Source organism: Orbicella franksi, chromosome 14 (genome assembly GCF_964199315.1).
Source record: "Orbicella franksi chromosome 14, jaOrbFran1.1, whole genome shotgun sequence".
In the NCBI taxonomy this organism is placed as follows: domain Eukaryota; kingdom Metazoa; phylum Cnidaria; class Anthozoa; order Scleractinia; family Merulinidae; genus Orbicella; species Orbicella franksi.
In genome coordinates, this window is record NC_138158.1 from 5,109,784 (window position 1) to 5,135,320 (window position 25,537).

The following is a 25,537-nucleotide window of genomic DNA, read 5'->3' on the forward strand; positions in this document are numbered from 1 at the left end:
GTTCCGTGAGGAAAATTGAAAATATGAGTAAGTTCTATCTCAAAATTGCTTCAGAATCGTTTCTATACGAAATAAAAGATAATTACAAATAAAAAAAATCATAATAAATCTTCAAAAATGATGACATTAATGTAAAACTTCTGAGTACAAAGAAACAACGAAAGGAAACTAAACCGCTGACTTAAATTGTTGTTGCTTGATTCCTTAATTTTCTCAGGCCCGACGTCGCTTGAAGTAAACTGATTACAAATTTTACATTACGTAAATAAGGCAAGTTTTTAACAATTGGTGTTATCGCCGCATATACATGTATACATTTGGGACTCCTACCCAGTCTACAGCCGTACAACTCCATTCTCAAGGAGATATGCCCGTACCAGGTCCTGGGATGAACACGTATATACCGGGCTTTGATGGTTGGGCGGAGCCTGTGCACCACCACAAAGTATCGTTCGGTATTACCCTGGAATATCTGGAAATTAAAAAATGCAAAACGTGTAAAATTATTCTTTTAACTATCCAGTAAACCGTCTTGCTTTTTAACAATAATCTAAGATACAAGTGTGGACCAATTTCACATGACCAATAAGCCGGAGGACACTTGATTCTTCGTCTAACCTTAGACAAAAGTGCTCGACCCACGCGTGTGGAAACACCGACCTCTACTGCGTGTGTCTCGCGTACCGCGCTCGCTACGCGCATGCGGTTAGTGACGCGCAACTGCTTGTACTGCACTAGCACATAGACTTTTGTTTTTGCATCGCGCAACTATTATTGTTACGCGATCGAAAGCAATTAAAATCCCTTGGAAAATATCAGTCATTATTTTTCTAGTGATAAGTGCTTCCGATGACCGGAAGAATAAACAGTGGAGACACCTTACCTTAACTCTCTTTCCGTGTCTGTATGGAAAGAACCTTACTCCATTGTTACTGTATGACACGGTGTAGGACTTCACCCATTGGTTGGCATCATAACGTGCCTGAGTGGCAATTCTCTTCACCCTGGAGGTAGTTCCCAAGTCAACCTGAAGAAACTGGTGCCTGTTATTGTACTTAGCAATCCAGCCGCCTCGCATGGAGCCTCGATTCTGTGCCTGCAGCCTGGCGCTCCAGGGACCATATAAGTGGTTGTACATTGAGGAGGCGGAGAACATCGCGCGAGTAACGCGACCGTCTCGGATTCCAAGTGGCAGATCGCAACGATCTACATTGTAAGTAAAGATTTGAACATTATTATTGCTCTTAAAACTTAAATTTTCATGAACACAGGTAAATAACACTTAGTTATAGTAAATGCGTGAGACTAAACAGTGATGAACTGAAGCAAAGAAGAAACGTGCCGACGAAACGACGTCCGATTTATAATTAATACCAAAATAGTACAGTAGCCGGCTATTTTAACACTTTTTTGGTTACATCAGGTTTGGTTTTCTTATGTTGTTTTCTTTTTTACAGATTTGGAAGACAAAAATAAAATTGTGTGCCCCGTGTGAGGATCGAACTCACGACCTTTAGATTTCTTTGTTGGATTATGAGACTGACGCGCTACCTACTGCGCTAACGAGGCATCTGCTTAAGCATGAAGGATAACTTCAAATTTTTATTTCGTTCACTATTTGATTTAAGCTGGACGAAACATTCTCAAACCCATTACTGATAATTCATCAAGCTAAAACAAAGAAAATCACAACCGTGAATGAGTTTTGGATACCCGGTATTAATAAGCATAGATTTTAACGATTTTACTTCTCTGTTTACTCCTTAGTTTTTGCTTCGATTGATAGGAAATATCCAACACTCGAGACAGTGTTTCATCGGCTATTCAAACACCTCGAATTTCGTCAAAATACTCCGCTGCGCGCCGTATTTTGAACTCTCTTCTCGGTGTTTGGAAATCCCGTTGAAACACTGTCTCTAGTGTTTGATAAATACTTGAACATTCCTTGTGAGTTTGTAAACGTTTAATTTCATCGCAAATATCAACATAAGTAAGGGCGCAAGAGAAACTGCGGACGGAAACTAAGAAGAGTAATGGAAAACTTGCAGACGTCGACAAAAAGATAACAGAAGTAATTTTTAGTTTGAAAACGTTTTGATATCTAGAAGTACCATGTCTTCTCATATCCCGAAAATTAGGGTCCTTCTAAAAACTCAAACCACTTTGTTTTAGGGCTTGGGTAATAAGCTTTGCGCTAAGTTTTAAAATTGAGAAGCTAACCAAACACGTTAACTTACCGGCAACGCATCCATAATACTCGACTCTCATAGAGATGTGTCTGTACCAGCCACGTGGGTTAAGTTTAACATATCTTGCTAAAATCGGTGGGTTGATGGCGTTTTTCATAATACTGTTTTGATCACGATTGGCTTGGAAAAGCTGTGAGTGTAAAGAAAAACTAATTGTTGTCTAATCACTCTGCAGTGAAACGAAAACAAAATAATTTCTAACTTAGCATAAGTAAGAACACATCAGTCATATAAGAGGGGGCATCTCGTTTATTGATCAGACATAAATTGCCCTAGGATAGTTATTAACACAATAAACGTAGTAAACAAAAACACGGAAATTTACTAAAACAAAATTTCCAAAATGAACTGATCAAAAGCGGAGGTGCCGTCCAAGTGACAACTCCTAACGGACAAACTCCTTAAATATTAACTTCTTAGCATAATTACGTAACCTGTATACCAACGAGTCTACATACCAGCACAATAACAACGTGAAAAATTATATGTCATTTATGGCTATTTAGCATGGTTATTGAAATGCCTAGAGGAAAGTCAATCTTCTTGCTGAATATTCAAATTACTTTACACACGTCTAGCAAAGCTATCTTGACCTAACGCCGAGGGGAGACTCCTATATAAAAAAAGACGGGTGTTCGTCGTATCTTTCAGGGTTAGAAAAGCGGTTTTGTGAAGTTTATATGAAATAATTCATATATGAACTGCGGTTGTAGATGAAAGTGAAGAATGATCATCGCAGTTAAAATTGGAAAATTAACTGCGATGATCATTCTTCACTTTCAAAAGCGGTTTTGCTATTTCTTAGGGTGATCAGCTTCAAAAGGTCCACAGTGGGAACTTTTGAGGTTCCTCTAAGGGAATTGAGGCGAAAAGTCAGTGTCAGTCAATGTATTGTTTTAGAATTGGTACCTCTTAGGGGTGAAAACATTTCAAGCCACTCCTACAAAACTGGATCTTGCTACCTCTTAGGGGTTCTTTTCAAAATATCCGAGGAGAATCCACGTCCTTTTATATTGCAGTTCCCTAAGGAACCTAAGGTTGATAGGAAAGCGAAGTTCAACTTCCGATAGACCCAAACCCGCTCCAACTTGAGTCACGCATCTAGTTTTGAAAATATTGTAATCTGCCAGGCAGAATCAACGTTGCGATAAATTAACCGTCAAAGGTATGAAAAACTTAAAACACGGAAGAGGATTACACCTTTCAAAGCAAGATAACACTCTGTGAATCCGGTGTAAGAACAAGTCAACTGTGTAGGAAGACGGTAAATATTTCAAAATTCAAAACTTTACGGAGATTAAATATTAACATCCCATTCCCATATAAGCACAGGTATTTAAACAGCATATTTATCATCATCACCTTGTATGCACTCCTGAACTTGTACATCTCCCAATGAACGTTATCCTGGCTAGACGACAGATAGAACGACGTCACCCATTGGTTGGTATCCTGCCGGCCTTGGGTGGCTACTTTGGTGATTTTCATTGGTCGACCAAAGTCACACTTGAACCACTGCAAGTGATTGTTGTGCCTTGCGCACCAGGCCCCCACGAAGCGACCGTGCTTCACTTGGCCCAGTCTCCCGAGTCTGGCCGCGTGAAAGTGGTTCCATTCGGATGAAGCGGTAATTCGACTGTCCGGGAGGCGACGGTTTTGCAATCCCAGGGGTTTGTTACACGGAGCAGCTGTGTAATACACAATGGTGAATAATCAGATTAGTCCATGGCATGTTAGTGAACATGATCTTTTAATGGCGCCAACGAAGAGCTGACACTCGAAACGTGAAGGCTAATCGCTTTTACCGACCTTATCTTTTCCCTCCTGTCACTCTTATAATTACAGTCTGAATTGTACCTCCCCTCTCCCTCAGTCTTTTAACCATTACTAACGTGTAGTAAATATATTTATTGTCATTTCAAATATACCTGAACAACCATAAACCTCAGCCCTCATAGATATCCAGCTGTACCAGCTTCGCGGATAAAAACGAACATGTATAGCCGTGAATGGCCTGGTAAAATGGTGATACACAATGGAATGGCGGTCGGTGTTTCCATTAAAAACCTGAAGAAAAAAATATAAACAAACATGCTTGAAGTCGGCTGAGGAGCGAGTAGTGAAAATATAAAGACTTCAGATTTTTTGATGAAGTGAGAGCAGCCCGGTTAGCTCAGTCGGTAGAGCATCAGACTTTTAATCTGAGGGTCGTGGGTTCAAGAACCATGTCGGGCGACAACATTTTTTGTTTAAGCAACGGTTAAAATAAAATAAAATAAAATAAAATAATCGAACCTACATATCAGTTAAAATGAAAGTGGAGTTTGGTTCTTTCCTTTTTCTTTCCCCGGTGAGGCATTTTTTTTTCAGAAACAGTCAAAACTGTGAATGTTCCAGATATCAAGTTTGATAGTAAATATCCCATGCACGTGGTTTTTGAACCTGCTTCAAATAACTACAAAAATTTGCTAAATGGTCTGATAAGAAAGTATTATTACTTGCTCCTAACCCTCGATGTTTCGGTAAGTTTGACTTCCCTTCTTCAGGAATATTGAGAAAAATTAAAAGGTAATAAAGTATTCTCTATTTTCCAATTGCCCATAATTCACTCTGTTTGCCCCCCAAATTTTGTATGAACTGTTGTTGTGAAATGCTCTTAGGAATATGCAGACCTCTAAAGAGCATTTAAAAATAATAGCTTATGCAAAATTTTGTGGCCAACAGAGTGAATTATGGTCAATTGGAAACTAGAGAATGGCGAACTAGCTTTTTCGCTTCTGAAACGTCTGTTTTTTTATAAAATCGATTTCCCTCGGAAAAATCCCGAAGAACACAGAACAATTTTGATTTTGTAGAAGAGAGGTTAAAGTTTCAGAGGTACAGTTAGATTTTCTTGATTTTTATACTTATCTCGCTCTGTTCGATCTTTTATCTTATCAGTGACTACAGGTATGGCAGAAACGTGATATTTACCTTGGTAGTGCGACCTTCCTTGTAAGACACGAAATTCATCCCACCTGTGCTGTAAGCGACTGTATAACTTCTCACCCACTGATTTGCATCCTGCCTTCCCTGAGTGGCCACGCCTTTAATGCGCATCAACTCTACAAAGTTCACTTGAAACCATTGTCCTACTCTTCTGAGCCGCACGCTCCATGACCAGCGGTGGTTCAGTCGGCCATGCCAGGGTGAAAGGTGATGGTTGTAGTAGGTGGAGGCCGTAAGATGGCCATCTGTAATACGCTTATCTTCCAAACCGAGAGGCATAGCACAGCGGTCTAAACAAAAGTAAGATGGGAGGTATTAAGGGTGAATGGAGGTAGAACACGCCGCAATGACGACAAGAAGGTTCAAGTGCTATTCGCCATTTTCACATCGCCCATAATACACCTTGTTTGCCCCCCAAAATTTTGCATAAGCATGGTCTTCAGTTTTTGTTGGGACGACTGTAATACCCAGGAGAAATAAGAAACAAAGGTTATGCATTTTTTTTTTTTTGGTTCGGGGGGGGGGGGGGGCAAACAAGGTGTATTATGGGGAATGTGGAAATGGCGAATAAACCATTCTTTGATACACTTCTCAATGTCCCTTCACGCAAGTCCGACCCGCGCGTGTTTTACTCTCAATACTTATACTCTGGCGATCGTTGATAGCACCGTCGGCGAGACTCTTAAGTAACGGGTTATTTCGGACTATTTCGCGAAATAAGACCTTTGTATGACTCTGTCACGTGGTACAAAAGTACAAGCTCAGCCCTGCTGTGACGCAAGTTACACAGTGAGCTTGACTTTACTTTGTTTTAGATGACCCACTGCATAACTTGCGGCCCACTGTACTGTTAATGATTGATTGATTGATTGATTGATTGATTGATTGATTGATTGATTGATTGATTGATTGGCTGATTTGCAACATGTAACCGGGCCCTGTAAAGGGCTTGTTCATCCCCGGCACAAAAAAAGTCTTTTTGGAGGCTTCACTGCAGTGCTTTTTCATCTACAAAGTGTCAAAGTTCACACCTGAGAATCAAGAGTTTTACGTTGACAACCAAAAATTAAGAGAATTATTCCCCCCATTTCATGCAAATCAAAAGTGTGAGAATGATATCGATAAACAAACCTTCAGCGCATCCATAGAACTCCACCCTCATGGAAATATGTCTGTACCAGCCCCAAGGATGAATTTCAATGTACTGGGCTTTGATTCGAGGGAACAGTCGATGTTGAACAACGCTGTTTTGATCTCTGTTTCCTTGGAAGTACTAACAGAGAGAACAGCAAAGATGCATTATTTAAATTTCGTATATTTTCTTTGGTGAATGTTACTCTGTTGTTTGCGTCGACCAAGTCAGCTTGATCAATGAAGAATCACCAATCAGAATCATCACGAAAACTGTGACCGGAGAAATCTGAAGGTCGTGAGTTCGATCCTCATACGGGGCACAGGGTTTTATTTATTTATTTATTTATATATTTATTTATTTATTTATTTATTTATTTTTTTGAGTCGGTACGCGATAATTCAGGTAGAGGTACATAGGAAAACCTTTGCGCACCGAGTTTTCCAGACAGAAATTCACTTTTTGGATGTTTACTATTTTTGATGTCTGTCTAGCCAGTCCGAGAACTAATTCTCACTTGGGGTAAAGGCCAGTTAAAGTTATGGTTTGCTGTTAAACTCGCTGCGAAAAAACTCCCGCATTTTAGGTTGTACACGCTGGAATAAGAGAACTAGCAAGTCCTACTGCAAAATAAGGGCCAGGCAGTCCAAACTTAACTTGAAAAAGAGACGCTGTAAGTTCAGCCGAAAATTCCGGAACTCTTGAAACGGGCTCAAATGGTACAGAAATTTCCTACGAAAGTTTCCGAAAAATCCGAAATGGGAGCTATATAACCAAAAATTACTGACATTTCGGATAGGAAAATCAAGTGGAACTCAAATTCCCGGTAACGAAATTTCAGACATTTTTGGTATAGCTTTAAAAAATGATATTTCCATTCGCCACTGGAAATTTCCGGTAATGCAAACCGGAGTTTTTGGTTGATTGGAAAGCACCCCAGGTTTAGGATCATTCATGACTTTAAATCTAGCAGTCTAGATATTCATAAATGCCTCGTTGGCGCAGTAGGCAGCGCGTCAGTCTCATAATCTAACTTAGAAATCTGAAGGTCGTGAGTTCGATCCTCACACGGGGCATGAATATTTTGATATAGCTAAGAATGTCGTTAATTTTTGCCGCCCATTGAGACCATAAAACGAGCAAGATCAGCGCTTTTACTGTGAGAAAAAACTGAACACTCTTGTTAATATGAAGGGCGCTCATTCTAAAGTCACTAAAAAATGTGTACACCTGAACAACGTCAATTGTTCAATTATTTTAAATTTGTCTTCACTATAAATGTTTCAGTCTCTAGCGAATGATTTAATTTAATGATTCAGACAACAATCTGTTCTGTAACTAGACTTGCCTAGTAAACCTGAAGTTATACCAGAAACTTTAAAGACATCTTTATTAAAAACTGAATCATTGGATAATCCAATTCAATAGCCAGGTTCATTGGCTTAGCCATCATGGATTATGAGCCATTATACCATGCTCTACAAATACGGTAAGCGTACGCGTGAATTCTTGAGACGTTTTTATTTTTATTTTAGTTTATTTTTCTATATTTTGGGGGAGTTTTACAGTCAAACCGGATGTTCTTTAGATGAGAACTTTGCAAACTGTCAATCAAATATCAATGTTGAGGCGGAAGTTTGCAAAGTTCCCATCAAAAGAACATCCGGTTTGACTGTAAATAAAACAGTTATTCCACTCGCGCTTGTTAGATATAAGATGATTATAGCCAACTCATATCAAACGCGTGCTCGTAGAATAATTGTTAAATGCGTATGTAGTATATACCTTTCGATTGCTGTTTTCTTTGTATTCGGCATAGTGTGCACCATCCTGACTGAACGTCAAATAATACTGAGTCACCCACTGACGGGCGTCATGTCGTCCTTGAGTAGCGAACTTCACCACCCTTGTCGGGCGACCAAAGTTCACCTGAAACCATTGAAGACGGTTGTTATGGCGTGCGCACCAGGCCCCCATTCGCGCGCCGACACGATGCAGATGAAGCCTGCCATTGTTAGGTGCATGGTTCCTGTCCCAGCTGGACGAAGCGGTAATTTGTGCCGCGCGAATGCGGCCGTTTTGCATTCCTAGAGGCTTGTTGCATCGCGCACCTAGGTAAAGAATAACCATTTTTGAATGAAAATATGGAACAGCGTTAATCAACCTTAGTTAGCCCTTTGTACACAGCCGTGACCACGAGGCGGGTTTGGGTCTGTTTGGCCCTCGCTCTGAGGCAAGGCCGTACTCAAGTTATCGACCTGCTAGTTTAAACAAAACTCAAATAAAAGAAACGTGAAAAAGGTTTGCTGCGCTTAAGTTATGTTTAAGCCATACTTAAGAATTCAGTTTCAGATCAATCTACAAACTAATTCAGAAGTTGAATGTGGTCTCTCCAAATTGGGTGGTACAAAATCGTTAAACTTAGTCAAAGCTCGAAGTTTTTGAATAGGTTTTCTCTCGCTCTTGAAAGAAAATATGAAGTACTTGCTAGCTCACAGGCCTTGATTGATGATAAGTATGGGTAATCAAATGGTGAGGAAACAAGGAAATAATTTTCCGAGTGTTTTGTCAAAATTTTAATAATTAAAAGGCGAGAGAAATAATTAGAATTTTGACAAAACGCAAGTGAAATTATTTCTTAATTTTACGAGTGTACCGTTTCACTACCGTGACCTTCTAATATCATAGATGACTAATTACGCTTACAATCGCGGGCTTTTGACTTGTTTATTGTATCGAGAAATTTTGCGCGAAACGTTCCCATGGCAATATTGTTATTTCACATGTGAAATTATAGATTAACGCTGAAATTTCGCGCCAAAATTAGGGAGTAATTTGTCACCCATGATATTAATGTGCATGTTTACAATCAGGGGGTAAACAAAAACAGAGAACCGGAAGTGATATCCAAACTCACCGACAACACAACCATATAATTCCACTCTCATTGATATCCAGCTATACCACGTGATTGGGTGGAATCTAAAGTAGCGTCCTAAGATTGGATGACGGAGTCTATGACGTACGATCACGTGCTGATCGTAGTTGGCTGGGAATACCTGAAATAAAAATCCATTACGTTATGCAAGACTTCAAGAACACGGCTCACAACACAGGGAGCAGAGGAGTCCTATTTACGCGAATCGGTCTGTTACTGATTCGAGTCACCGTGCAGTGCGCATGCGATCGTGTTACGCGCCTGTAGAAATCTTCTATACCAGCGACAATTGTCGAAGCTCTCCGTACGAGGCACGAAGTTCCGATAGGGAAAAAAGAGACAAGGTCTCTCTCTTAGCTTTTAGTCACCACTAGTGATAAGTCCACAGTCATAACTGTACGCTGCTTTCGTATTGTACATTAATACAGACGCGTAACACGATTGCGTACATCGTATCAACTACAGACCGATTCGCGCGGAAATATTGTACCGTAATACATACCGTCGGGCGTTTGATTGTCCAACGCGTTCCCTATTTGTTAATAAGCTATGGAACATGATTGTGACTGTTTCCGAACTAACCTTGGTTCGCCCTCCTTCTTTGTAAGTTATAAACTTGTATCCGTTCTTGCTGTATGACAGAGAATACGACTTCACCCACTGGGCGGAGTTCTGTCTTCCTTGAGAAGCAATACGATACACTTTTGTAAGAGCGCCAAAATCAATCTGAAGCCACTGGCGTCTGTCTCGCCTCTTTGCGCACCAGGCCCCTCCGTATCGACCATGTCTGCGCCCGTTCAATCGTCCACTCCAAGGTCCGCACCAGTAGTTATAGTACGAGGAAGCGCGTATCATCTTATTGTGGACGCGTTTGTCCTCGAGACCAAGTGGCATGTCACAGCGATCTGGAACAAAGAAAAAAAAAACCAGTATTAAAGCAAAAGCACTTTTTCCCAAAACACCATCACGTCTCGTTGTCTAAGAGCCGCCTGTCCTCTGGATATCTTTGGCGATTCCAGCAAAACAACACAACATACTCGCTGAGAAACAAAATACGCCAATTCCCAGAATTTGTTTTTTATCGCATACGGAGCAAATTACCGAATGCTGATTGGCTGAGACAGAAGGCATTTTTTTTCACATAGTAAGTTTTCATATGTGGGATGAATCTTCCCGTAATTAACAATTAGATTATGAGCTCGAGATTTCTATCGAGGGCGCAGCCCGAGGAAGCTCTTACGCATAGAAATCGAGAGCGAATAATCTGATTGTTTTAGTGTAAATCTACTAGTCGTTCAAAATTTGCATAAATCCTCTGCAAAAGCACTTCGAAAACGCCAAGAAGCGACCGCCATTATGTTCCCAGCCGCACACTGCTAGGCTGATCACTAGCTACAACAGAATAGATAGTGAAAAGAGTATGTAAAATACTTTTTTTTAAGTTACTTACTCCACGGACTTCCATACAACTCCAGTCTCATGGAAATATGTGCTCGCCAGCCTCGTGGTATGATCCGAACATACCGACAGTATATTGCCGGGTTGATTGGGTGGGTTTGGATAGACAGTTGATCACGGTTTCCTTGAAAAGTCTGTGTGAATGCAAAAGAATGGTTTAAGCAACTTAGAAGAAATCTTGGACTGAAGTGAAAGTAATTTACTTATTAAAGCGCAAGACAATAACTCGTTAGAAAAATTTAACATGGCTGGTCCAACTTATGACAAAAAAAATACCCCTTTATTATTTTTTTTCTTTATTTTTCTCTTTTGTAATACCACACTTTAGTTACAATTTTACATTACTTAACTTAGGGGCTGTTTACATGATACCGGGATGATTTTCATTCTGGAACGACTTCATTCCATCCCCATATATTTCTCTGCCGGTATCTGTTTACATGATAACGAGTCGAAATTTTATTTCCTTACAAGCCATTCTGGAATGAGTTCATTCTGGTTTTCAATCTGAAAGAAATCCTCGTTCTGGAATGAAATTTTATTCTTGTATCAAGTAAAGTGAAAACGAAAATCATAAACCATGTAGTCTGGGGCGGGTGTCGCATGCGTATCGTTTACAAGATGGCGGAAATCTGATCTGGCGCGAAAACCTGGGCCCATCGATTGTGTCATGTGAATGCAGCACGAACTTCATTCTAGAATGAAACTCATTCCTGAATGAAAGTCATTCCAGAATCATGTGAATAGCCCCTTACTTACATCACCTGTATCACTTACCAATTACAATAAAAAGCAACAATGCTCACAGTACTTCCGATACTTACAACACTAACATAACGTTTTAACAAGAATTGATTCTACTTAACAATAACACTACAAATAACAAGGACAAATCTAACAAATAATACAACTAACAGATACAATACTACTACTACAATTGCAACTACTACTACTACTACTACTACTACCACTACTACTGCTGCTGCTACTACTACTACTACTGCTACTGCCACTGCTACTGCTACTACTACTACTACTACTACTACTACTGCTGCTGCTGCTGCTGCTGCTGCTACTGCCAGAGCAACAACTACATTACTCTAACAAACAAAAGTAAATATAAAACAAAGACTGAGAAAAAGACCAAAACATGATGGAATAAAATCAACGAACTTTCTTACCTTTACGGCATAATTCCACCAGTACCTCACTTTAGAGAAGAACACTCCGTCATAACCATAGTAAATATAATACGCAGTCACCCATTGGACGGCATCTTGTCGGCCTTGTGTCGCAATACCAGTGATCTTCATTGCTCTTCTGAAGTCGATCTGTAACCACTGATGGTGGTTGTTATGGCGGGAAGACCACGACCCGATATAAGGGCCTCGTTTGGTGCGGTGCAAGCGAGCCAGCCATGGTGCGTGATGTTTGTTCCACTGAGAGGAGGCAGTGATTTGGCTGTTTTTGATACGACCGGATTGGAGACCCACTGGGGCATCGCAAAAGTTTTCTGAGAAAAAAAACGCGGCATGAAATTGGTTACTGTTCTTAAAACCAGTCATAGATTTATCATGGCCTGTAAAACTAACTAACTTCACCCTTCACGCTCCAATCAGAGCGGCTACACCGTCCTACGTCATTATTGTGAGGCTTTTTGGTTGCACAGGTATCTTTTACTCTGGCTGGATTAAATGAGAGGTAAAAAAATTAGCAAAATTAATTCTTCGATTCTTTCTTTGTTATGATAAAGGTCCGGTGCATTTTTCTTCCATTTGCGTTATATATCTAGCATGAGTGTATTGCTAGTTTACGATTGTTTTGTAGCGTAACATGGTACCGCGGATCATTTGTCTGTTTTCAGCTCTCTATCTTATTCGTATAATTACCTTTCAATCGTCCTCCATAAAGTTCAACCCTCATAGCAATATATGAACGCCAGCCTTTAGGGTGTATCCTGATGTAGCGTGCTCTAATTGCGGGGAGTATCTTACGTGAAACTGTGTGATAAATGTCGTAGTTACCAATGAAGACCTAAACGTTGAAAGAAGAAAAGAAACGAAGACATCATTGATCATCGCAGTTATACACACAACCTAAGCAGTCGTGAAATTTGAGCATTTGAAAAGACTCCCGCCTAGGCTTCAGTTCCAAGCTAGTGCCAGTCCAATATTGAGAATACGAATATGGCCTATTTCTGTCATCCCACATTCTGACACCATTTTTACCCTCATCTCGCATCCCGCCAAATCTATGTAGGGGACCCTCTGGAAATAAATTACAGGGGTTTGCTTACCTTGATGCGTCCATATGACACATAGCTTCTAAACCGAGCTCCGAAGCGACTGTAGGACATCTGATATTTGGTGACCCATTGGTGAGCTTCTCTTCTTCCTTGTGTAGCGATTCCTTTGATGATACTCAACTCCCGCAAGTCAATCTGAAGAAACTGATGGGTGTTTCGATACTTTGCTACCCAGGCCCCTGTTCGTCCATGACTGTTGTAGATGTTCAGACGCGCTCGGTCAGGTCCGTGGTTGTAGTTGTACGACGACGAGGCCCGAAGATGACCCGAGAGGATACGATAGTCTTCCATACCGAGAGGCATCGTGAAACGGTCTGAAAATAATTCGTACGAAAATAATACGGTTAACTGAATACTTGACGACAACTCTAAGAACGTTATCTAAGAACTCCGGGATTTTGTTCGTACTATAGGAAAAACTCGATCAGCTACCGGGGAGCTGCACTTTGGAACACAGCACACCGGTACTATACTGATAATTTTAAGCAATTCTATGCCAAAGTTAGAAAAGACGTTTTTATTAAACAATTAGACTTTAATTGCGACCTCGATTCAAACGCGAAGCAAGGACGTGACGGATTTTTAGTTTTCTTAATGTGAATGAAATAATACGTATATGATTATCATTATTACAGTACATATTTCTGTTTTTCTTAAACGTTTGTATACACGACCCCACAAGCAAATCTGTCGCTTTAAACCAACTCAAATCGTGTTTAAATAAAGGATTGTCATTGTTGTTGTTGTTATCTTATATGTGAGATGTGTTGCGTGCTATTACTATCAATCATTTACAAAGCTGTTCATAACTTTAAAAAGATGCGTTTTTTATAGAGCTTGTAAAAGTGCTAACGACAGGAACAAGTCAACTAGTTTAGCTCTGTAGTTATTTTGGGTGATCAGCTACAATGCATATTTCAAATTTTTATGTTCTATTTAATCCTGCAAACTACAATACAAATAAATGTTGCCTTGTCTCGTCTTGTTCAATGCGCGTGCCCCTCTTTTAGACTGATGTCAGATGTTATATCAGTTTTGGTGTCCGTATTATATTCCATGAAAATACTAAAATATTAAAACTAATGAGGTTTACCGATTCGACACCCGTAGAACTCCACTCTCATAGAGATATGAGCGTGCCATCCCCATGGATGTATTCGGATGTACTGTCCTCGAATAGCAGGAATGAAGGGGTGTGACACTATCGTGTTGCGATCGCGGTTAGCACTGAAATACTGAAATACGAAAGAGGAAAACTTAGTTTGCCGTCCACTGCGTCACCATGACGTCACATGAACATACTGTATGATACTGCAACTGCTTTAAGCGGGAGGAAGCTTTAAACGAGGGAAACCCAGACGTCCCGGAGCAAATAACATGAGACAGACCTGCAAAGCACTTGTTGTCGTTATACGCAAAAACTGGGACCTTATTACTTGGTCTTCTTGCATTTTACTGCTTGCCATTGCTGTTGACTTTCGCGGGGCAAGCTATCACAAGCTGTACTATCGGACAAAAAATTGTCTCGCTTCAATTCTTTCTCGTCGTTTGAAGATAACGCTCTCAAAACCCAGAATGACTTATGATATGTCAGTCGGCCAGCAATTGAATGGCTCCAATTACCTTGGCGCTGAAGGACACATTTGTAAGAAAGATGTGAGTAGTTGCGACGTGCTAAATTAAGAGACTTGAAGCAACGCGATTAATTGACCTTTTACTCCCGAGCTCAATAAATGCTAGCTTCTCTGTACGTTCAGTAACAAATTCAAGTAGCCAGAATAAAGACCTCGGTCATATCAGAAAAGCATTAAAAACAAAAATAACAAAGTCACGTATTACCTTCCTGCTGTTTCGTTCTTTGTACTCTGAAAAGTGAACTCTATCCAAACTGTGCGTTATATAATACTGTGTCACCCACTGATTCGTGTCATGTCTTCCCTGGGTAGAAATTCGGATTATTTTGGCTGCTCCTCCGAAGTAGACCTGTAGCCACTGGTACCTAGTGTTGTATCTTGAGGACCATGACCCCATAACATTGCCGCGGCGACGGTTATGAAGACGAGCCAGATGAGCGGCGTGGTTCACGTCCCATATGGACGAGGCTGTGATCATGTGATTTTTAAGACGGCCAGACTGCATTCCCATTGGTCGGTTACAGAGTGGACCTATAACCGGAAAGAGAATAGATAGAGGATGTAATCCTTAGAATGAGGCGAATAACAGAACAAGACAACCACGATATTCTACGGTAATATTCTGGCCTAAAGTAAAGTTTTAACGCTGTGCGCCTCAATTTAAAAGCTATTTTGCTTTTTTATAATGTGATGGCATTTCCGTTCTCTTAGCAAGTTCAAATGCTTTGTCATCATTATTGTACAACGTTTGAAAAAATTGGAATGAACTGAGCTGAGTTCAAAAAACAGATTGATCTACTAAGAAAGACTGTTCTTCTCTTCTCTCGTGCCAAATCTTTTGTAGAAAACCACAAGAAAACTCTCTTCGCTCAAAAACATAAACCACGCTAACACATTCGAATTAAGAAATGGTCAAGATTCTATGATATTCGCCTGCATGGGATCATGATAGTTGTATTCATCATCTTGGATAGATGTTTGTTTGGATGAACACAACTGACCATGATTCTCTGTAGGCGTCTCATAGAGGGATTTAGCCATTGTACTGGGTCCATTTTGAAGATTAATACATCTAAAATAGTAAGAGTTATAATTTCTCGAGAATATACAGGAAATAGAAACACAACTTACCCAATCTGCAGCCATACAGCTCCACTCTCATGGAGATATAACTGTACCAAGTCTTCGGATGAATGCGAACGTAACGTGTTTTCAACGAAGGTCTGAACTTGTGAAATACAACGAGATTTCTTTCCATGTTACCTTGGAAGACCTAGAAGAAGAAGAAGAAGAAGAAGAAGAAGAAGAAGAAGAAGAAGAAAAAGCTTAAATGAAGGATGCTTAGTTCCTTGCCCCCGAGTGGGGGATAAGGAACACGTTGACAAAAACGTACAGAAATCATCTGCTACTGGTACAAAGTATGGCTTAAGAATTACCATAGTAGTAAATGGTTTTTATTATTGCACTCTATTCTGTTGTCCACCAGGCGGTACTTAGCCATCATGATTAAAGGTTCTTGAGTCTCTTTGAACTATAGAAAAATTTCGCTTTCAGTTCTGTCTGCATCAATGCTATTCAAAACCAGTTTTCCTGAAATAATTTCTTGTATAATAAGGAGATTAAAATTATTTAATTTTGATAGGCTAAGCTATAGGACATTTTTCCATAATTTTTGTTGAGAACAAAATTACTTCCAAGATTCCAGAGAAGCCTGCCGAAGCCTACCGAAGATAACCCGAAAACCTCCGAAGGATTCCGTAACCAAATTTTGTAAAAAAAATTAAAATGTGATTATAATCCTTAATTTTCCTCGACCCCTTGGTGACCACCTGTACTGAGCTCTCCGGAAAATAGCCCTCCAGAAAGTAAGTTAGTCTTTTTCGCGATTTGTAAAAGTTTTCTGTAACGTTACCTTGACTCTTCTTCCGTGTTTAACCGGAAAGAACCTCACTCCATTATTGCTATAAGAAACCGTGTAGGACTTGACCCATTGATTGGCATCATACCGACCCTGTGTAGCGATTCTTTTCACCCTTGTCGCAATTCCTAAGTCAATCTGCAGAAACTGATGTGCGTTGCGGTACTTTGCAATCCAGCCCCCTCGAGTTGAGCCATGGTTCCGTGCCTGCAGCCTGGCACTCCACGGACCATAAAGGTGGTTGTACATGGAGGAGGCAGTCAGCATTCCCTTAGTAACCCGGCCGTCTTGCATTCCCAAAGGAATATCGCACGGATCTGTTCAGTGAATCATTGAATAATGTCATGAGTTAGATTAGCTAACCAATCGGTAGCAATCCTGTACGGTACCAGTAAGGAAAGATTAAGCAAACTGTGCTGTCCTGGCGTCAATGTATGTTAACAGGAAAGGCACTGCCGTAGAGCAACTTTTCTCACTGGATACGGCACTGGATATTCACAAAAAGGGGTTTGTAATTCCAAAACCCATATCAGATCGTAAAAAGTGATGAAACATTTTCTGTCTCCAAGCTTTTAATTTGGCGGCAAGAATGAGTTTCCCCGCGTCCGGCACCTCGCTCGTAGTTCGTCGAGTTTCACCAGGTAGGAAAATAGTTGTGGTATTTTGAACAAAATATGTTGGGCCTGTCAAATTTAAATCCAGAATTGTCGAGTTTAGTATTAGAAGAGGTCAAAGCACCTTAAGCATTCTTTACTTTTGTTAGCTTTGTTATTTTTGTATTAAAGGTGGAATTAAGATAAATTTTAATTGTCGTGTTTTTGCGAAATTGTTGTTTAAGTAAAGAGGTTTTGAATCTCAATTGGACCTAAAATTTTGATCTTACCTGCTCGACATCCATAAAACTCGACCCTCATAGAGATGTGACTTCTCCATCCCTTCGGGTGCAAGCGAACAAATCGCGCCAAAATGGGTGGATTGATGGCTTGCGTGACAACACTGTTACGGTCACGGTTTCCTTGAAAGTACTGCAATGATAGGTGAGTGATTAACAGTTGGCATCAGCTCCAGCAAAAGGCTAACTAACGCTCCAAACGTCAGCTTCACAAACTCGTTACGGCGGTTAATTTTCCTTTATCAGAAGTCAAGTGTTTCACCTGTCGGCCGTCGCAGCCCAATAAAAGTTTCTTTAGAAAATATTATAGGCATAAGCCTGCGAATGACCCTATTGTCTTTCCAATTCCCCATAATTCACTCTGTTTGCCCCCAAATTTTCCATAAACCATTATTTTTAAATGCTCTTGGGAGCTCTGCATATTCCCAAAAGCATCTCACAACAATATTTTTTTTTTGTGGGGGGGGGGGGTGAGTTATGAGGAATTGTAAAGTAGGGAATGATATTTTCTCACATACCTTATCCTGGCTGTTAAACCTGTAGATCTGCCAGTGAATTCCATCCAAGCTGGAAGACAGCAGATAGCGCGTTACCCACTGGTCAGCGTCATGCCTTCCTTGTGTGTCCACTTTGGTGATACGCATTGGTCGAGAGAAATCAAACTTGATCCACTGGTTGTGATTGTTGTGTCTTGCGCACCAGGCTCCCACGTAAGGTCCACGCCGTACTCGGCCCAGTCTTCCCAGCCAAGCCGCGTGATGTCCGTTGTACTCAGATGATGCGGTAATCTTGGAATTACTGAGTCTTTTAACCAATGGATTACTACACACGGAGACTGAAACGAGGACATGGGAAATGCATGAATTTGTTTATTTTATCTTTTGCAGGAGAAGATCTCTGCTCTCCCGTTAAAATGGTCAGGTCACGCTAACGCACGCTACAAAACGATAAAATCACGTTCATCATATATCTATCTATATTTTTGTTTACTCACGCTTCCCACACAATAAAATTGTTTAGTCACGCTTTTCACACTATAGGGCGGTCAAGTCAAACTACTTACAATATGAAATTGTTAAGTCACGCTACTCGCACTACAAAATGGTTAGGTCACGCTACTTACGCGGTCACGCTACTCACATAATGAATCACCCTGACACACTCACCAAAATATTGACTGTTCGTCTAGGCAAAAAAAAAAAAACGGTCATTACAAAGATCTGCAGAAGAAAAACTGAAACATACCATAGCAACCATAGATTTCTGCCCTCAGAGATATCCAGCTGTACCAACCCTTCGGATAGATGCGAACGTACACAGCGCTAAAAGGTTTTACAAAATCGTGGTACACGATCGTATGTCTGTTGCTGTTTCCAGTGAAAACCTGATTGAGAGTGAAAAATATTGCATTGTAAAACAAATTAGATATTCTGCACAAAATTTTAATCAATAGTGAATTACCAGAAGCACAATTGAAACTATATTGATAGAGATCCTCAAGATTATAACTCGACTCGTAAAGCTATATAAGACAAATAATTTTACTTGAATTCTCTGTTTCTTGGATAAAATTACAAATATATAGGATAAAATGAAAGTAAGATCCCAAACTCGATCCCCCTTTTCTCTCTCCTCAACGGCTAGGGAGACAAGGAAGAGAGAGCCTGGGATTGAGGTTGGTAAGAGGTTTAATGCAATTGTCAGCGTATAAAGCACCACTATGCTCTGGAGAAAGTCGACGAGTCCAACTTCAGACTGTCAAGAACAAATCCAGTTACCAGTATGGTGGAAGATTTGACCACGAATTTCATTTCTCACACTCATTAATCACACTCATTGATCACGTTTAATAAAACGAAATCATGACCGTGATGGTGTTTGGATATCTGACCTTAATTAGCATAGACTTAACTCTCTATTTTCTCCATAGTTTTAGTTTCCATTGAGAAGATAAATGAAACACGAAAGACCGTGTTTGACCACATTACCAAACACCGAGAAGAGAGTTAAAAATACGACTTGTAGCAGAGTGTTTTTGACGAACTTCGAGGTGTTTGAAAATGTGGTCAAACATGGTCTTTCATGTTTGATACAGTAAATCCAGCCCCCTAACTCACATGGTCACGCGGCCTACCTTGATTTTTTAAACTTTTTAGATGTAGTGATACCTGTCTTTATTTCAGTTTTCACGCATAAACTGCGTCAGGGTTTGCGCTCTTGAAAAGTTCAGCCTAAATTTTTCAAGTTCGTCGTTTGTAATCCGTGCTAATCTTCTCCATCCTCCACCATCCTTATTCCTTAATGGTTTATTATTATCTCTTTGGTGTTTTCCTATCTGAGTAAACTATTCTTTTTAGGTTTCCTTCTTTTAAAGGTAATTTTTTTAAGTGGCCAGAATCACTCAAAATACCATGCTGAGCTCCTTTAAACTAATGCCTTTGGTTACACTTACCTTGGTTCCTCTTCCTTCAGAGTAGTACCGGAAGTTGGTCGTGTCCGCACTGTAAGATACAATATACTTCGTCACCCATTGATTAGCATCCTGCCTGCCTTGGGTACCAATTCCTGTCGCCTTCACAACGCTCACAAAGCTCACTTGGAGCCACTGATTGTGATTTCTGGTTCTAGCGCTCCATGACCAGCGGTGGTTCAACCGACCATGCCATGGTGCCAAGTGGTGATTGTAATACGTAGATGCCGAGAAATGACCGTTTGTGATACGTTTGTCCTCGAGACCGAGTGGGAGCGAGCAGCGCCCTGTGTTGAAAAATTGTTAGAAAAGTATAAGTTAATCGTAGTGCGAGCAAAAGCATTATTTCCTAGCATCTATAGTCTAACTAACATTCTGTGTACGCATTGTATGCCTACGATCTCTGTTTTTATCCAGCCTCTCCAGCTCTTTGCACGCCTTACGTGCCTATGTTATTACTTGCTATTTCTCTTGTTTCCATGCGACCTAAACTCTCGTTTTTGGCAATATACGGCTGCTCAGATATTATTTTGAAGGAGGCAGAAAGATAGGCACTAGCGCAAAAATATTGCTTTTTGAAGCACTGGACGACATCCTGAACCTTACCGTTGTAAGAATTTCTGAGCACTTTGTGTAGAACTGAGCTTTACACTTTTAAGATGAAAACCATCACTTGGTAAAAGTAACGTCTGCATACGAGCCAAGTGGCCCATCAGGCCGGAGCTTATCCCCACTTCTGCAGCACGAAGCGACTAGAAGTATTTCTTCTCCTCCCTGGATGGGATGCTAGGTCTATCACAGGGTTTCCCCTAATATTAAATTCGCCGGTACATGTACCCATTTATACACCTGGGTGGAGAGAGGCACCGTGAGAGTAAAGTGTCTTGCCCAAGAACACAACACAATGTCCTCGGCCAGGGCTCGAACACGGACTGCCCGAACCGGAGTCGAGCGCACTAACCATGAGGCCATCGCGCCCCATCCCCCCCCCCCCCCCCCTATCATGAAAACCATCACTTGGTAGATACTAAACGGTGGATGAGTCCTTAGTTTAAGATGGCACAAAAACGATCTCTCAGATGAAGATTTAAATACATACCTGCAGAACAACCATAAAACTCCACCCTCATGGAAATGTGTCGGTGCCAGCCCCAAGGACAGACACGAATGTAGCGGGCTTTGATCTGCGGGAACAATCGGTGCTGTACAACGCTGTTTTGGTCTCTGTTACCTGTAAGGTACTGTGACGAACACAAAGATAAATACGATACAAAGAGGAATCAGATAATGTCTTCTAGATGAAAAAAATGTCAGGTTAACGTGCTATATTACCATGAGGTGCAGATAAATGTATGCGTTGCAGACCTTTTTAATAAAAACAGGTACGCAGTCAACTTTTTTGCGATAAGATTGCATATGCATTAAAACGAACAGGAGCCAAATACTCACTTTTCGATTGCTATTCTTTTTAAACTCGGCGAAATGCGCTCCATCTTGACTGTAGGTAAGATAATACTGAGTCACCCATTGTGCGGCGTCTTGTCGTCCCTGAGTAGCGATCTTCACGACTCGCATGGCGTGGATAAAATCAACCTGAAGCCACTGGTAACGAGTGTTATGACGCGCGGACCAGGCTCCTATGCGCGGTCCTCGCCGTCGCCAGTGAAGTCTGGCATTGGATGGACCGTGATTTCCGTCCCAGCTCGAGGAGGCTGATAACTGCCGTCCTTTTATTCGACCGTTTTGCATTCCAAGAGGCTGGTTACAACGTTTTCCTACGTTTTAAAGAAGTGTTAGAGTAGTATACACTTAAAGTACAGTAAAAGCTCGTGTATAAGAACCTAAGATTTTAGAAACTGTTAGGCTGAAATTTCCCAGTTAAGCACCCTTCACATAGGTTCGTATCTTCAAAATATAGTGTTTTCTCAAATATATACTTGTTAATGCAACGCTTTCAAGTGGTATACCATATCCCACAAGCCACTTGTATACCAAAACAATAAAAGTGACAGGAGAATGTTCGATGGTATACCAGAGAGCATTGCATAACTATTTTATACCATGCCATAGGAAATATAGTAGACAAAACAATCAGTGCGTCATACGCGCGGCACATGATGGGAAGGTTGGATGTAATACCGTCGAATATACAACGGCTTTCCTGTACTCTGATTGGCTGTATTTTCTATGGCATGGTATAAAATACAGGTACATCACGTGCGATACAAAAAGGGCAACAAAACCTAGCCAGAACACTGGCAGTGTTATGAGATATGTTATGAGATGTGTTATGAGATTACAATACTGTACTGTGAATGATTCAATGTAAAGGCAACACCAGGTTATGAATGAAATTCTTACCATAGACACATCCGTAGAATTCAACTCTCAGGCCTATCCAGGAATACCAGGCCACAGGGTAAACTCTAAAGTATCTTCCATACAGAGGTTTGACAAACTTGTGCTGAACGATAATATATCTGTCATAATTTCCTGAGAATATCTGCAAGCAAGATTCGTACATATACGTAAATCTCACATTTCTTCCACTTGAAACAACCATTTCAACCAATAAACCGATTGAAGTTGATTTCGTTTAATTGTCCTAATATATCAATTTTAAGGATAATTTGAATTAAATAAGGCAAACGCACTAATAGCTCTTTTTTTCAAAGATCATTAATCTCGTGCGAAAAGGGCGAAGGACATTGGTTCTTTCACCAGTTACGCCAAAGCCCACTTCGTCGCACATCGCACTCGCCTCGTTCGCCTTTCCTCGAGTTAAGATATGAGAACTGATAGCAATGAGCCATTTCCGATGTGCCTTTTGCCTCTGTTTAAAACGAGTCCCCGTTCGAAACCATTCATATAAAAGTGAGTTCCGCATACAGGTTCACATCATGCAAATCAAACTTATTTTCTTAAGAAAGGTTTTGCATGAAGATTCGTTTTGAAACAGAGGTACAAGGTAACTTGAAAATGGCCTATTGATCTTGCACATCCTAGTCAGCAGTGTCAGTCAAAGCAAGACTATTACTGGTTGAAAACTGACTCTTAATAGTGCCAATGATAACCGTACCTTTGTTGATCTTCCCTCACGGTAAGGAACCATTCTGCCTTTATTTTTTCCATACTTGATGTAATATTTCGTTACCCAGTAATTAGCATTGTGCATTCCCTGCGTGGCGACACGTGTCGCCTTAGTCATCGCTTGGAAGTCTATCTGCAGAAACCGGATTCTGTCGTTCCTTCTTGGAGACCAACCTCCTCCGAAACGGCTGTAGCGCCTTCTGTTAAGTCGAGCGTTCCACGGCGCGTCGTAAATGTTGTTGTAAGAGGAGGCGGTCATGACGGGGTCTGGAACACGGCCGTCTTCGAGACCAAGCGGCATGTCACAGTGATCTGAAAAATATTAATCATTATATTCCATTAAAAAGATTCGCACGTGATTGGTCTAAACGAGGCACGTGACTGAATATTCCCCAGCTAAAACTTGTGAATATCCGAGTGATATTCGCCAATTTTCAAAACTGCGCGTGTTGCAACAAGTATTTGAAGGATAATAAACACAATAGCCACCATTTGGCATGAAAATATTTGTTCAGATATTTGTTCTTGGACATTATCTTTTCCCTAAAACTCACAGTTTTCGTCGAGCCAAGCTCTCGGAAAACTGTTCTCTTCTCGGAACAGATAATGTTTGCAGACAAACATCCGAGCATATTTTCGCCCCACATGGAGGCTATAGTTTATATAAGGCTAAAAAAGGGAATTTCACCTTTGCAGTAAGTGAAAACGAAACTTTAAGTGAAAGGATAAATAAGACAACATCGTTTCTCAAGCGAGAGGAAAGACAATTTTGTCTCTGGCCATTAACTTTTCTCAAAGAAAATTTTCTCAGAAAATCGTAATTAAAAGTTATGTGAACCATGGAATTAAAAAACAACATTTATTGTGTAGAAAAAAGTGGTGTCCAAGTACCTCCATCTCCCCATTTGCAATAGAACTCCCAAATTTCTCTAACAGTTTGAAAGTTTGCATTACTTCCTGGGGATAGTCAATTCCTTTTCTAGCAGAAATTTCGAAGAATACAAAGATTTTTGGACATTTTTCTTTCCCTCTGTTAGTTCTGACTCTTTTTAAAAAAACTGTTGAGACATTCACTTACTCCAAGGACATCCATACAACTCGACCCTCATGGAAATATGCGACCTCCAGCCTCTTGGTTGAATGCGAACGTATCGAGCATACAGAGCTGGCCTGAAGGCGTGCGTGCGGACTGAATACCTGTCAAAGTTGCCTTGGAATTGCTGCAAAATTACGAATACATCATTTAGCAATCTGTACTGTCAAGCTGAAGGTAAAGCTATATTTAAATTATCTGTAAGTAGCATCAGTAATCGTAATTACATTGAGAGTAATGTAAGTATTAGTATAGTAGGTAGGATAATTAATCGTATTATTATGTATTGTAGCTGCCATCCGTCTTCTCATTGGCTAAAAGCCTATAATTAATTCTGGGAAACAGCGCAACCTACAGATAATTCACTAATCTGCTATCCGAAATAATCAAGGTCTCGGTTAGTGTTATCAGCCTCAGCCTTCTTCGGCTGATAACACTTACCTCAACTTTGATTATTCCAGATATCACAAAAACCTCATCCAAAAATTGTTTATTGCATTTTATAATAAAGTTTCCATATAACGTGCGCTCTGATTGGCTAAAACAGCGTGCTTTATCAGGGAACAGAGCACGGGTTGATGACGGTAAGCTGGCTTTCAAATTTTTGCTTCGGAATTTTGACAAATTTGACACAAATTAAACATCACTTGTGACTCAGAAAAACGCAATGGAAACGAGCTATTTGTCTACAGTAAATATGGCGAGATCCGTACATCCTGACCGAGAGCCAAATAAGTACCAATAACTCAGTACATAACATTATCTTGCATCTACACAAAATCTACCAAGCTAACTACATAAAAATATATTAGACCAGAAAATTTCAAGATGGCGGCCATATTACGCTAACATGGCCGTTCTTTGGACTTTATCCTCTTTTCAACCCGTGAAAGAGATGGGATTCTAATATCGAGAGATGAAGTTCCAGGCAACAGTAGACTGTCTTAATGTAATGTAATGTAAATTACCAAAATACTAAGAAAAACGTTATTAGAGCTGAGATGTTGGGTTTCCTTTCATGATGACGACCATATTAGATCAACATAAAAAAGAGGATGATGTGAAACATTGGTTGTTGTTTGGACTTCACCCTCTTTTTAACCCGTTCAAGGGATGGGATTCTAATTTCAAGAGATGAAGTTCCAGGTGAGAGTAAACTGTCTTGATATAGTGACAAAGACTACCAATGTTCTCAGAAAAATGACATTAGACCTAAGATGCTGGACTTCGTTTCAAGATGGCGGCCATATTAAACTAACATGGCCGATGTTTCACATCAGTCTCTTTTCCACCCGTTGAAGAGATGGGATTCTAACATCGAGAGATGAAGTTTTAAGTGACAGTTTTATATCTTGATATTCACAAAAATG

General features: G+C 40.4%; 1 protein-coding gene and 3 non-coding genes across 4 annotated transcripts in view; 2 read left to right on the forward strand and 2 right to left on the reverse strand.

The window, feature by feature from the left end:
- The window catches only part of LOC145468730 (uncharacterized), a 181,602-nt gene that overhangs the window by 137,801 nt on the left and 18,264 nt on the right, over window positions 1-25,537 (reverse strand). Inside the window, exons 17-44 of the mRNA XM_081452434.1 lie at window positions 24,153-24,294; window positions 23,064-23,386; window positions 22,346-22,487; window positions 21,434-21,759; window positions 21,084-21,225; window positions 19,967-20,271; window positions 18,760-18,898; window positions 18,033-18,349; window positions 17,506-17,647; window positions 16,617-16,939; window positions 15,836-15,977; window positions 14,910-15,235; window positions 14,164-14,305; window positions 13,062-13,384; window positions 12,655-12,799; window positions 11,947-12,278; window positions 10,758-10,899; window positions 9,890-10,212; window positions 9,189-9,428; window positions 9,026-9,042; window positions 8,155-8,533; window positions 6,369-6,510; window positions 5,223-5,527; window positions 4,178-4,316; window positions 3,612-3,937; window positions 2,238-2,379; window positions 884-1,206; window positions 331-472 (exon numbers count right to left, since the gene is read on the reverse strand). Of these exons, the coding sequence (XP_081308560.1) occupies window positions 331-472; window positions 884-1,206; window positions 2,238-2,379; window positions 3,612-3,937; window positions 4,178-4,316; window positions 5,223-5,527; window positions 6,369-6,510; window positions 8,155-8,533; window positions 9,026-9,042; window positions 9,189-9,428; window positions 9,890-10,212; window positions 10,758-10,899; window positions 11,947-12,278; window positions 12,655-12,799; window positions 13,062-13,384; window positions 14,164-14,305; window positions 14,910-15,235; window positions 15,836-15,977; window positions 16,617-16,939; window positions 17,506-17,647; window positions 18,033-18,349; window positions 18,760-18,898; window positions 19,967-20,271; window positions 21,084-21,225; window positions 21,434-21,759; window positions 22,346-22,487; window positions 23,064-23,386; window positions 24,153-24,294 (6,331 nt within the window). The remainder of the gene's footprint in view (window positions 1-330; window positions 473-883; window positions 1,207-2,237; window positions 2,380-3,611; window positions 3,938-4,177; window positions 4,317-5,222; window positions 5,528-6,368; window positions 6,511-8,154; window positions 8,534-9,025; window positions 9,043-9,188; window positions 9,429-9,889; window positions 10,213-10,757; window positions 10,900-11,946; window positions 12,279-12,654; window positions 12,800-13,061; window positions 13,385-14,163; window positions 14,306-14,909; window positions 15,236-15,835; window positions 15,978-16,616; window positions 16,940-17,505; window positions 17,648-18,032; window positions 18,350-18,759; window positions 18,899-19,966; window positions 20,272-21,083; window positions 21,226-21,433; window positions 21,760-22,345; window positions 22,488-23,063; window positions 23,387-24,152; window positions 24,295-25,537) is intronic.
- Trnam-cau (transfer RNA methionine (anticodon CAU)) lies at window positions 1,484-1,569 on the reverse strand. The gene is given in 2 exon segments: window positions 1,484-1,519; window positions 1,533-1,569. It is a non-coding gene; the product is annotated as a tRNA-Met (tRNA).
- On the forward strand, window positions 4,412-4,484 carry Trnak-uuu (transfer RNA lysine (anticodon UUU)). Its single transcript has one exon. It is a non-coding gene; the product is annotated as a tRNA-Lys (tRNA).
- Window positions 7,360-7,445, forward strand: Trnam-cau (transfer RNA methionine (anticodon CAU)). Its single transcript is given in 2 exon segments — window positions 7,360-7,396; window positions 7,410-7,445. It is a non-coding gene; the product is annotated as a tRNA-Met (tRNA).